The 13180-nt window shown below is 35.8% G+C and overlaps 1 protein-coding gene across 1 annotated transcript in view; it reads right to left on the reverse strand.

Moving 5' to 3' along the window:
- LOC128227726 (extracellular matrix protein 3-like) overlaps positions 1-13180 on the reverse strand; it is an 83511-nt gene continuing 70331 nt past the window's right edge. Inside the window, exons 8-25 of the mRNA XM_052938510.1 lie at positions 11431-11580; positions 10679-10888; positions 10257-10454; positions 9600-9764; positions 9131-9313; positions 8586-8716; positions 7745-7900; positions 7136-7325; positions 6481-6645; positions 5676-5964; positions 5416-5515; positions 4995-5190; positions 4677-4781; positions 4306-4433; positions 3458-3716; positions 2953-3140; positions 2494-2640; positions 1-1965 (exon numbers count right to left, since the gene is read on the reverse strand). Coding sequence (XP_052794470.1) covers positions 1504-1965; positions 2494-2640; positions 2953-3140; positions 3458-3716; positions 4306-4433; positions 4677-4781; positions 4995-5190; positions 5416-5515; positions 5676-5964; positions 6481-6645; positions 7136-7325; positions 7745-7900; positions 8586-8716; positions 9131-9313; positions 9600-9764; positions 10257-10454; positions 10679-10888; positions 11431-11580 — 3422 coding nt within the window. The 3' untranslated portion in view covers positions 1-1503. The remainder of the gene's footprint in view (positions 1966-2493; positions 2641-2952; positions 3141-3457; positions 3717-4305; positions 4434-4676; positions 4782-4994; positions 5191-5415; positions 5516-5675; positions 5965-6480; positions 6646-7135; positions 7326-7744; positions 7901-8585; positions 8717-9130; positions 9314-9599; positions 9765-10256; positions 10455-10678; positions 10889-11430; positions 11581-13180) is intronic.

Raw genomic sequence — 13180 nt, forward strand, 5'->3', positions numbered from 1 at the left:
TTCTTGCTTTTTGAGTTTATTTTTGGAATGCAAAATGCACATATAATACAAAAATATGCATGGAATATAGCAATGGGCAGCATAAATACATGTTACCCCTCATATGATCACAGTAGTATTATTTCAGATCAAAATATCAAGCATTTGACATCAAAGTTGAAATAACAACAAAATCATTAGCTCAGAATAATGATTATACTCTACTCAAGAAAACAAACATATTAAACATCCTGAAACTCTGATAAAATACACATGATAATTGTCTGATTATAATATCATTAACATGAGCAAATCATTATAACAAAATCTCATTGTTTTCATATACAATGTACATCTTTGAAGATATGACAAACATGCATGTACAACATACATGTTCAGTTAGGCAACTACCGTAGGTACACTTTTACAAATGACTAGAACAAAACAAACACAATCATGAAGACAACACAGTTGCTAATACATGTTACTAGACAAATGTTGCATTTACTGTTGAAATCTTGTTCTGTTCAGAATCAACCAGCACAAATATTGTACAATGTTTGCATATTCTTGCATAACTTTTTCACTATGCATTTTTATACAAGAACAAGGGAAATATGACATATACTGTAAAAGTTAAAGATCAACAACAAAACAACAAAACAATGGATTTGCAAGGTATTGTTCAAAACTATGCAATTTAATGAGTACAGCAATTATACCAAAAGATAATAATGTAAAAGCCTTCAAAAACATACAATGACCATAATTGATATAATTTTGCTTATTTAATAAAAACACATACATTGTACAATATCAAAATTGTCAATCAGCTCATAAGTCCTAATTCTTTAATTTTGCAGAGATTTTTTCTAAAATCCAAACTTATTAGCTCCTCTTTGATGAATCATCCATGAATCATTCATGCATTTACTGTAGCAATTACTATATCCATATTAAAACATGCATCTGAATGGTCATTTCATGAAAATCCATTAAAATGACCATTAATTTAAGAATCACCGTTCAATTATATTGCAAATATAGTTGCAAACACACAAGCAGGAATCACACTAACTATTGCACATATGTAACATCAATATGTAATTTTCAAATGGACAAAATACAACACCTTATAACAATGGATTGATACCATGGACTCATGATGGTACAAATTAAATGTGTAAAAAGTCTTAATATCTGATATATGACTCAGTCGCTATGAAGTGAGCATTCAATACTTTTTGATATATAAATGGGAGTTTTGGCACAAAATGGATTTCATTTCATAGTGTATAATTTCTCTATATCATTCTGAGTCGTAGAAAATAAGGAATGCAGACGGAATTTAAATCTCTCGTTAACAATATTATTTTTTTAGAAAAGGAACAGTACAAAATACACAACATTTTTTAATAAATGGTTTGATATAAAGCACCACGTATAGAATAACAAAAAATAATATGGCTGCAAAATTCTCAATTCTAGAATATGTACAAATCGCAATAACATAAAATTTCATCGTCAGACTTCAGAATGGTATAATGGGTGTGGTTTGAAAACATAAGCATTTGATATGACTTTTGTAAGTCCAGGAGAAGTAGATAACACAGTTATGGTTCCTGATGGGGTTGGCGGTGGAGACGTCTGCTTCCGCCGGTGTCGTATATATATCACAAGTACAATAATACCTATCAGCAGTAGGACACTTGCCCCAATCAGGGCAGCAATAAGTGGCATCTGGCTTTCACTGTTTTCAGTTTTTTTGCCAGGCTGGTATTGGTCTTCTTTCAAAGACTTCCCATTGAAGTTAAGTATTAAAGGGGCCATATTTGTGCCCTTTTTACCATTCCCAACCCCTGCAATGTCATCGAGGGATCTCCTCACAGTATGACTGTCAAACATTGATGTTCTTGAAATTACATCTCCATTTGTGGCGGTCTGTGAAAACACTATGTGCAGAAACCATAGTTTTTCATCCTCAGTCTGCAATGATAAAATGGTAACAAATGTAAATATTCATAGCAAATCTAGATCATTCTATGTGCTCTATTTTTCAGTTAAAAAAGAGACACAACTCTACTAATATTTCAATAAAACTTTTTGCTAATAACATTGTACATATAATATCAATATGTACTTCCTTATAACTGTGAATAACTTGAATAATTTTTGAATGATTTGTTAGGGCTTTTGTGAGACTACCACACCAAAACAGACACCAAAATAGACACCAAGACCATGACTTACACAATAACTGGTCTGGAAATATCAACCACATGTGCAAGTACTATTGAGCAATATGCTATTATCAACAGGCGCCAATGGGGCTCCATGAAAAATACTTATTAAGTAAACATTTCTGTTTATAACAATAATTTTTTTATAAATTTTATAGATTTCAAATCAAATCTTTTAATAGAAATATTCTTACTAAAATCAAACAGGAAATGAATGAAAAAGAGGGGAAAATTTAGAATTGGAAAATAATTTCTTAATAGTGATTATCCCTACCTGAAAAAGTGGCGAGGAATCAAATGAGAAACCATCTGCCCCTGGAATGTTGAAGACATCAGAGGATTGTGTGTCATCATGGGCCATCTTAGCCGATAAAGGAACCCCTTGGAATGTTGCGTTAACGGAGGAAGGGTCCTCTATGTCCTGAATTAAAGAAATGGTATAAAGAGTTTATCTTCCATATTGCAAACATTGTAGAACAACTTTGTAACATGTATAGGGTAAGTATTTCCTACACTCATACTGCTTTGATGAACATCACACTAATCTCTACTGGTAAATTCTTGAAAGGTGTTGCCAGAATGCTTTCAGGTTATACAAAAGTAAAATGACCCTGATGGTTTGGACAAATATATTGCAATAAAGGTAGCACCAATTTTGTATCCATGTTATACCATTATTAGTACTTATTTTAATTTATCCAGTCATGATAATGTGCAAAGAAGCATAACAAACCAGAATTCTGATGACAGTGTCCAGTTGTTCTGATTTTCCTACACATCCATAGTGGCCTATATCCGGATTGTATAGTGGAATGTAACCCCTCTGCCCTGCACACATGAACACCTTCTCAATGTAAAGATGGACACTCCGATCCAACGACTGTATGGGGCTCACATCTAGTCTTCCATACACTGTATCACCTGAAATGATTTATTAGTATTAGCTAAATACTAATAAATTAGCTGTACAAATTTATTTCAGCTGGATTTTGACATACATGTATGATGACAGCTTATTACAGAATAACTTTCAAATCCAGTTCTTTGGTAGAAGTCAGCAGTGGGGTCCATTTTGAGAAGCCATGAGAAAACATAACAGGAAGTGCTTGAACCCTCAACCTTTTGGGTTAGACATGGACATTATAGATCACCAAAGATGCAAACTCCAAGTGTAATCTTTTTTTTTAAAACATAAAAGGTTATTCTTAATGGTACTTTAAAGCTAAATCGTTTAAGACCTGGAGTAATGGTCATGTCGTCCTCAGAAATGTATGACAGTTTCTCCGAGAGCCAAACATCACTCTTTCTAGTCACCCTGAATTCTGTATTCAGGCTGAACTTTGAAGGCACAGGGTCACTGACTTGCTGCAATCTGATTGGTAGACTGAAGGTCACATTGTCAGAGGGAGAGCAGCTGATTGGTTGAGTGGAAGTCTGGGTAAAGGTCAGTAGGCATGGCAGCAAGGTCACAACAAAGTCTCCAGAGTAGTCCTTCAGCTGAAACACAAATATTTATTTTGCACAATATTGTTAAAATATGCAAAAGAAACCTTCAATTACTAGTTTAATAAATGTACTCTATCAAGTGGCTGTAAAGAGGGAGGCCTTTAAGTATTTCAAAAATATATTTTAATAATAAATAATACTTATTATGGTTGGTTGTATTTATTTATGACAAATGAATAACAAGACCAATTCACCTTTAGTAATTGATGGTTCTATGTTATTTGCAACAACAACAAAAAAGATAATTTATGAATGAATACATTAATTTCATGAATAAAATAAAAGCAATATGATGAATAAAGTTGTCTGACCCCATTATTAACATATTAAAGGCTTAGTAAAAAATTAATCTCGTTTTCAAGATACATGTACACCAATTTCAAGCCTTTCCACCTAAAAGACACAAATCAACCTATTCTATTTGCTTTTCCAACTTTTGATTGGTCCAAAATTAAGATTGAAAGTCATAATATACATCTTCAACAAGAAAAAAAAATAAGCAAAAATATTTTTCACTGTGCTGAATCCATTAATTTATTAAAGAATGAGAAGTAGGACAAATAATATTTTCTTAACATACCGCAGTGGCAGAAGTGACAAGCCAGTTCTGGTGAGGTCTGTCAGATGTGTTGGGGCCAGGAAGTAACTGAAGGTCAAATGTCAAACCACCATGACTCAGAGACTGCACATTAGAGTTGAACTGGTTTCCTGCAGCAACGTTTTAAAAATGATGATATAATTACAATTTCGTTTTATTTGTTAAGTATGATTTGCCAATGAGTTTTTTTTAAACATGGGTATTATTTATTTTTTTTACTTTTCTTTCAATTGTATTAACACTTACCTTAATCATTCATGGCAAACACTGACACAAAATGAGTTAAAAAAAAATTTCTGTGAAAAAAAATAAGATATTTAATTTTACAAACAACCTTCATATAAAAATCTTACCAGGATGTGAAGCCAGGAACTGTCCCCTGAATTTGGGAACAGTCTGGAATCTGACAACTAGTTGACCATCTGCAAGTATCAGGACATCAGAAGGGAACATCTTGGCTGTTTTGAAAATAAAATAAATATACCTCTATGAATCCAGTGATGAACAAAAGAAAAACATGCAAATGCAAACAGTTGTGAATCCTGATCAAAGGGCGTTACTCCAACATATCAGCATATTGCAAGACCATAAACGGCACCAAGGCTATCCCAATATTTTGACTTCCTGAGTCAAGATTTTTCAACTTTGTTAGTAACTTTGACCCAACTCACCTTTGAGCCCAGCTGGGTGCCTGTTTGATTGTATGGCTTGGTCCCACATTGTCCCTGTACCATACACAAACTTCAGTGTGAGGTATCTGCTCACCTCATGGGCTCGCCATGTGTCTCTCATGCCCGGAGTGAAGTACAGGTATGATACAAACAGGGGGAGTTTTACTACAACGAAGGACTGAGGACCACCATGCATCTGTAAAGGGAAGAAAACACTTTTGGAACATGTTACTTCAGGGTAAAATGGTTTATTTTTCCTAAGATCCATCATGATGTAAAATGGTTGCAGAGGAAGGTTAATTTTAAACTGGCCAAAAGGACTGCTTGTGGAGCATGAATAAAATTAATTAAGATTGATTATTATTGGTCATTTTTCTAAAATACTGTTCTCTCTATGGCAAGATGTAGTATAGTGCTGTACCCGTAAATCAGTGTCCATCAGAGCACCACACATGCTGACCAGCTCTGACATGTTGTAGTAGGCATCAAACGTCCACACACACGAGGACATGTCCAGGTTTCTGGTTAAATAGAAACATGTATGATTTTAAACTTCAGTTTGTGTCTAAAAGTAATCAAGTTCTCATTATATTATGACTAACATATTCATTAATGAAATAGTCTTTTCCGTACCTTACATTGTATCAACAATAGAAAAAACTTTAACACACAACTAGTTACCTATAAAGTGCCAGTGTCCTATTACTCCTCAGCGTCTCGCTATACTGGTACGGGAGGGAAGACCCATAAAACCCCATCAGATCATGGTGATTGACTCCAAAACCGGCCCCCATCCCTCCACTTTTCAGCAGGTTCGTGCACTGGTGCTTGTTCTTGTGTGAGCCATCATCATTCAGGGTCAGCTCATAGTTGGCCATCTTGCGGGTAGAGATGACGGGTAACATTCCATCAGTATGGGGAATCTGTACTCTCACACGAACCTTGTTAGGGTGCCATTCATCATCTGGACCTGGAATTTTAAGTTTGTAATAATTAGAACTCATTGAATTTACAATGTGTTATTTTCTATATGACCATCATTAAGGAAATGTTTTGTATACAGTGGCCCAACCCACAAGAATTTGACACAGTGTTTAGTCTGAAACGATATCTTAACGTCATTTTATAGTCAAATAATAACAACAACAAAATTAACTACTAGTATTTGGAACTATTTCTGACTATTCTCTGAGTCAAATTCCTGTAGCCTAACCCAGGCATTTTATAAAGGGTTGGGGTAGTGAAATTCCTGTTCCCCAACCCAGGTATTTTTTACAGGATTAGGGTAGATCTGGTTATTATCTGTTAAGTCTGAATGTTGAAAAGTTTGAGCCAAGGTATTTCAGTCTGGATATGAAATCCTACATATTTAAATCCATCTTCCACATCCTTTCTCTGTTTTTTTTCATCATCTGTGACACTGTCATTTCAGGGCAGGCTAATTTTAGGTCTGGCACTCGTACTGTATTAACCCAGCATGTCGTACCTGTATACCTCATCCTTGCACCGAATGGTTCAGCCAATTTGACGCTGTCAGTGCTAGATGGACATGCACCCTGGCTTTGGTCAACTGTCATAACAGGGCTAGCTACCTCGATGCCTGGCTCTCCTTCGAAATTAACTGCTCTAGCGTAACATTCAACCTGGCTACCTGCAAGATCAAAAATACATTTTGTGATTATGTATTATACCTGTTAGTCTAACTATTGCAAATCAGAACATAAAACTATATACACTTGTGGCATGTTACATTAAACAATGGTATCACATGTGGATGCAAACGTTCATCATCAACCAAGGGACTAAAACCTATTTTATCAAGAGTGATGCTCAACATGGAAGGTTTTGCATAATGACAATGGCTTGACAACTACACAGACAACAAAAATGCAATGACAGTAACATATTCAGAAAGGCTGTAAAGTGAACACCAATGAAACATCTGTTGCTTTTTACTTAAACAAGGGGCATTACTCTTGTATATGAATATTTTGAATGATCTTTGAGCTATGGCAAAGACTAAAGCTTTTGCATGCTAATGGCATAGCTGAAAACATGGACACAAAGGCTATGAAAATACCTCTACTATAAATCAGAAAACAGACAAACTAGGAACAGACACACTGAAATAATTGATGGACCTGCTGTAAAGTAGACGCTATCCAGAGTGACCCCCCTGGTAGTAGTGAAGATGGTGTCAGAGTCAAGGTCAAACAGTACCCCTCCTGCCTGCCCAACCCTCCAACGGAACTTTGTCTGGACATCGTCAATACCGGCCTCCCTACATACATCCTGGACTGACAGGTACTGGGGATGGTAGGGGCTGCAGGACTGAAACACAGTTATTTTTCATAAATTGACATGAGAAGTTAAATGTTAGAAACACTTTCTTTAACTAACTTTTACCCAAATTTTCTGCCATTTTTTGTGGGTGTGTAAGCTTATTTATACACGCACTCGGGCCTGGCCCATTCGGCAAGTGCTCCATTAAGATTGTTAGTCATTTTAGGTTTTTGGAGCACGGATCCGCCACAACCATGTTTTGAGTACTTTGAGGTTGTCTTTATTTGATATTTCGATAACATAGACATCTTAAAATATGATAAATTGCTGATGAAAAGTATACAAGACGCCCTGCGGGACTATACAAGCATGCACATCAATAATGACAAATAGATTATGTATAACATCGAAAGATAAAAAAAATCCTCTATTTCAAAATCACTACAAAATGTAAATAAGTTACTTACAGATACACACACAAGTGGGTATCCCTGTATGGGCCTCCTTTTAAAATCACTGGCAACAAGGTCAAGGTCACGTAGAGAGACAATCAGAGGCGCCAGGGGAAGTTTTATATCAGCGAGCTTGCTGTTCTCCTCTATATACACCACAGCCTCATCGTGCTAAAAGTGTAAAAGGGTTATTAAAATCAAGGTCAACAAGCCTCATGTTAAAATCACTGTCAACAAGGTCTAGGTCAGGTAGAGATACAACAAGCGCAGCCACAGCAAGTTTGATATCAGCCATATTATTGTTCTCTTCTATATTCATTGCAGCCTCTGACTGTTGTGCTGAAAATTTCAAATTCTACAGGCCTCATGTTGAAATCACTGCTGACAAGAAGGTCAAGGTCACATTGAGAGACAACCAGCTGGGCAAGGAAAAGTTCTATGTCAGCCAGTTTGCTGTTTTCCTCTCTGTAAAACACAACCTCAATGTTGTGCTATAATTGTGAAAAGATTATCAGTGTCAAGGTCAATATGCCTCATGTAAAAATCACTGACAACAATGTCAAGGTTATTACAACTTCACTCAACAACTAGTCAGTGAATATTAAATTATAGGATAATCATCAGAAAAACACTAATATTTTGATGTTATGGCCTGTTTTTGGTCTTAGACACAATTTTAATCCTAATTTCAAGGACACTGTATTCTTTTCACAAAATTAAGATTGTTTTTGTGAAATGGATGATAGCAAAGACATGATTTCCCAACTAACAAGGTTCCAAGAGAAGCTACACGTAGTGTCCATTTTGTCCACCTTCAACAGATGTCCTGAGGTACAAGTAAAGAATTGCAGCTTACCCTGACTTGTGCGATCCTCTGTGTGTCCTCGGACATGTGTACAGTGAACATCTCCCTGTCCTCCCCACTCATGTCATAGAGAATCTCCAATTCTACCGTCTGGTGGCTTACCCCAGGTCCAAAATTAAGCGCTGGAATGTTAATGGGATGTTTACAGTTTTTTCGATACATATAAAAAGGCTGAGAAATTCCAATTGCATCTATGACCACCTATCACCCAAGACCAAGGTCTTTGGCTCAAAACAGACTTGTGACAACAGTACCGGCTTCTACTCAAAAAGACTTTAGCGTGATTCTAAAAACATCTCAGTCAAACTCAAAGAAATTATTATAAACTATGGTGAACTAAATGTTAAAACAAATTGTTACAAACCATAGGGAGCAAGAACCATTGAGTGCTGTAGACATGTCATTTACATCCACTTGTGTAACTTGTGTAATTGGCAAATCTAATGTAATGTCAAATATAGACACATCTTCATGACTTGTGGTCAGTTTAAAACAATGGTCCTAAATAAAGTAAAATTGGTTAATTGTTGATTTACCCCTATCATAGTTTCTAAAGTCTTTGCCAGCTAAGGCACTTCCACTGCGCGTTGTTACTTGTACCACTGATGTTCCTTCTGTATCCCCGAGTCTGACCACAGAGATACGGGCAATCGTCACATCACCTTTGATGATCGGCTCATTCACTGTGTACTGATTGAGTTCAAACATGATTATTGGATCTGAAAAAAAAAATTGAAATCTAATGAATGAATTTTTCCAAAATACATCGAGATGTTTCAAAACTGCATCATTTTTCATCCAGAAACAAATTGAATTGAATGGCAACAAAATTTTTGATATAAAGTACTCAAATTAAATATTGTTGTTTCTTAATAACAGTCAAACATGATCACTATGTTATTAAGTAAGACGGTTTAATGCTGAAACTCTCACATATATATATATATATGACCAACAAGCCAAGGTTGTTATTTTTTACCATAAAGACCAATGATCATCACTCACTATCCTCTGGGTCATCAACCACAATGTGAGTGGTGACCTGTCCTCCTAGAGTGGCACCCCCTGGCAACAGACTGTCTGGTGTGCCGAGAACCAATCTAAAACTCTCCTCACGTTCCTGGACTGTGTCATCCACCAGCTGTATGTGACAGTCTGCCTCGATCTGTCCTGTGAGGGAAATAGAGAGATGATTATATCTACATGGAATATACAGAATGACGGCATTTAATATACAGACTGACAGCATGTCCAGAACCTGTCTTAAAGTCTCATCCCATTCCCCAGCTGTATGTGACAGTTCCTCTCAAAGGTCAAATAACATTTCCTTACAATAAAGATATATGTTAAAGAGACAGATCAATTTTCTTAACACAGCAGATTTTGTGCTAGCATATTCCTTGTCAACTTGTGACATTTCTTTTTATAATGAAAGTTATATTTATTATTCCATTCTCTTTTTATAAAACTCTCTATTTATTATTCCATTCTCTTTTTTATTATTGCTTTATCAAAATATGATTGTTTTATCCTAATAATAAAAAACAAACTTGTAAATCATTACATCTATAGAGTGAATGCCTATTTAAGCGTACAGATCTATTCTTTTAAAGAAACACATGTTTGATTTGCCTCCCTTTATCTACAAACCAAACTATTTACCTGGAAGAAAGACCACAAGGGAATCCTCTGAGTCAGGTCTCTCCATAAAATCCACATCACTCTTCGCTGTGATTGGTCGAGTGTAGCACCTCACTTCTGATTGGCTGCTGATGTCACCTGACCTTGTCACCTTAGCAACAACTTGAAGGTCACTTTCAAGGACTCTGTACTCGGCTGCCTTAAACTGCATCTTAGGCACTGGTATAAAAATTACATAATTTGATGATGAAATTATTTTTCATAGCAAGATATCTCACTTTTAAATGATCATTAGAACAGTTGCAAGAAATATTCATTTATCAATATTGAACAAGAGCTCACTGCAATTTGGTTAAGCAGTGTTGAAAAGATTTAAAGGAGATATTCAGTTTCACTTTTTCACTAAATGGTGTTTAACAAAGAGTGAGAAAAAATAAACTTACAATCAGAGACTGAGTCATCTATAGTGACTACAGCAGTGCTAGGCTGCCCAACACGGCCCCCTACAGGGATACGGAAATAGAGCTCTAACGTCTTCTGTCCTTCCAGCTGGGGACTTGCCGAGTCATCTAAGATGGCAACCTTCAGAGTCTTAGTCATCTCACCCGGAGAGAAGTCAAGGATTCGGGTCACTGGTAGGTAGTCCAATCCGACTGGGGGATAAAAAATGTGTAAAATGTCTTAAGGAGTGTAATATTGATTTACCACCCTTATTAACCTATTGGAGTATATATTAAGGATGGTAACATTACAATGTACTAGCAGTACTAGATTCAACTGCAATCACCTAATCACCATTATTATGGCAACACTCAAAATCACCTTCAGCAGGTCAATATACTGGAAGGTTTGGGGAGATCTGTTCAAGTTATACACAACTTCTCCTCAGTGATGTGCAAGTGATGTAGCAAGCCTCATCTGCAGCAGGGTTATTCCCCATTCTCTGGAAATGCATAGTAATACTGAAGAGTTTGGACAAGTCCATTCCTGATATCCACACTTTAACCTCCAGTATTATTTTAAAATTGTTGTCAGTGTACAATATAGCATAACCTATCTTCAGAGGGGTTATTCCCAACTCTCTGGAAATGTACAGTAATACTGGAGGGTTAAGACAGATCCGTGCCAGTTTCCCACACCTTAACCCCAAGTATTTCTGCATTCTTGTTAACAGTGTACATTACAGCAATTTCACCTTCAGCGGGGTTATTCCCCATTCTCCGGGAATGCACAGTTATACTGGAGGGTTTGGACAGATCCGTGCCAGTTTTCCACACCTTAACCTCCAGGGTGCCAGCACTCTCATCCACAGTGTAGTGGGCTTGGTCAAAGTAAAACACGGGCTCTGAAAAGATAATGTATATGTTTTAACATCTGTTGCTTGGCTTCTTTCTTTGTATGTAATCTGTAGGTTTATAATAAAAAGCATACCAGAATCATAGAATGTTTGCTAAAATATATTTATGTTTATTGTCATCCATACATATAATTTACTTTTTATGACGAAAGGCATATTCATCTAAATGAATATCTACCCACACCCAGGGGTGTCTTCAAGAAGCCTCACTGTGTATTAGATGGTCATAGATCATATCTTTCTGGTACTTCCCCACTTTACAGGAACAATTTCCCAGAGTTAGGACGTCTTTATGACAATTCCGTGCCAATTCATACCGTTAAAAAGGTTTTATCCTCGTGAGGTTTTTGTCACATATAATGCAAAATGTTGAATCCTACTAAGAAACAAATATTACCAATAATTATGCTTGTTTTGATGCTAATATTTAGTAATCATTGTCTGGAAATCTTGCCAGAACGCTGTAGTTAAACTTATATTTTGGGATTGGTCCAGTTCCCATGACAAGAATGAGTTGTTTTGGAAACTGTTTACTCAAAACATATTGATGATGGTCCTTTTATTTTTAGTCATGCACCTTGTTGGAACATCAGTTAATAATGGCTGAAAATTATATTTAATCTTAAATAGTTGTCATTTGTTAACATAAAGCATGGCAATATCATGGTTCATCTTTATGAAAGTTTGTAAATAACGAAAAATTCTCTTTTTACAAAAAGAACATTTGCCAAAAGTTTAACTTAATATGATTGAAAAATAAGACAAGCAAATTAATTCATTGAATTGATATCCCCCGCCTGATTAGGCAATAGTGACCTAGTTTTTGACCCCATGTGACCACTTTTACCAGTGGTCATGATTTGATCAAGGGAAATATTCTGACCAAGTTTGAACATTTTCTGATCAATGCCTGCCAAGATATGGCTATGGACGGGTGGAGGGACGGAAGGACGGAATGACGGACAACGCCAATACAATATCCCAATCCTGAAACCTTTGGTTCGGTGGGGGATAATAAGGCAAATACTCTAATTAATTAAATAAATGAGCACACCCTTATCTTGAGTTATATCCCTAATATTAAACATCTTCAGCTGTTACAATTAAGAAACTTATATTTTAATAGAATACTTTGATATTATCATACACAATTACTGATGTCAGTTTTATAGTTTCAATCAAAACAACTGTTAAATTAGAATACCACACTGAACATTAAAGTGGCAAGCTGAATAAACAAACTCTTATCATTCTATGATTTTTTGTTTTCATTGCAATAATTGCCAGAGTATCCCAATAAACCAATGAAGAGCTCATAATGGTAATTAATTGAATGTAACACTTCTCATAGATTTACTTGCCCTGGGAGAACATAAAAACACCACTGGTTTGTTGATGAAAAATAGGAACAAAATTGTAGGATACTCCCCAAAAGATAAGAATTCATTACTCTAATGAAATACTTTCAATCTTTCTTGTTCTTGACTTGTGACAGTACTTTATCAATTGGCTCAAAGTTGCCTACATAATCCTGGCAAGCCTAATTCCATTTATTTTTAAAAATAAATCAAGAGGCAAAATCTAGCAT

Source organism: Mya arenaria, chromosome 3 (assembly GCF_026914265.1).
Source record: "Mya arenaria isolate MELC-2E11 chromosome 3, ASM2691426v1".
In the NCBI taxonomy this organism is placed as follows: Eukaryota; Metazoa; Mollusca; class Bivalvia; order Myida; family Myidae; genus Mya; species Mya arenaria.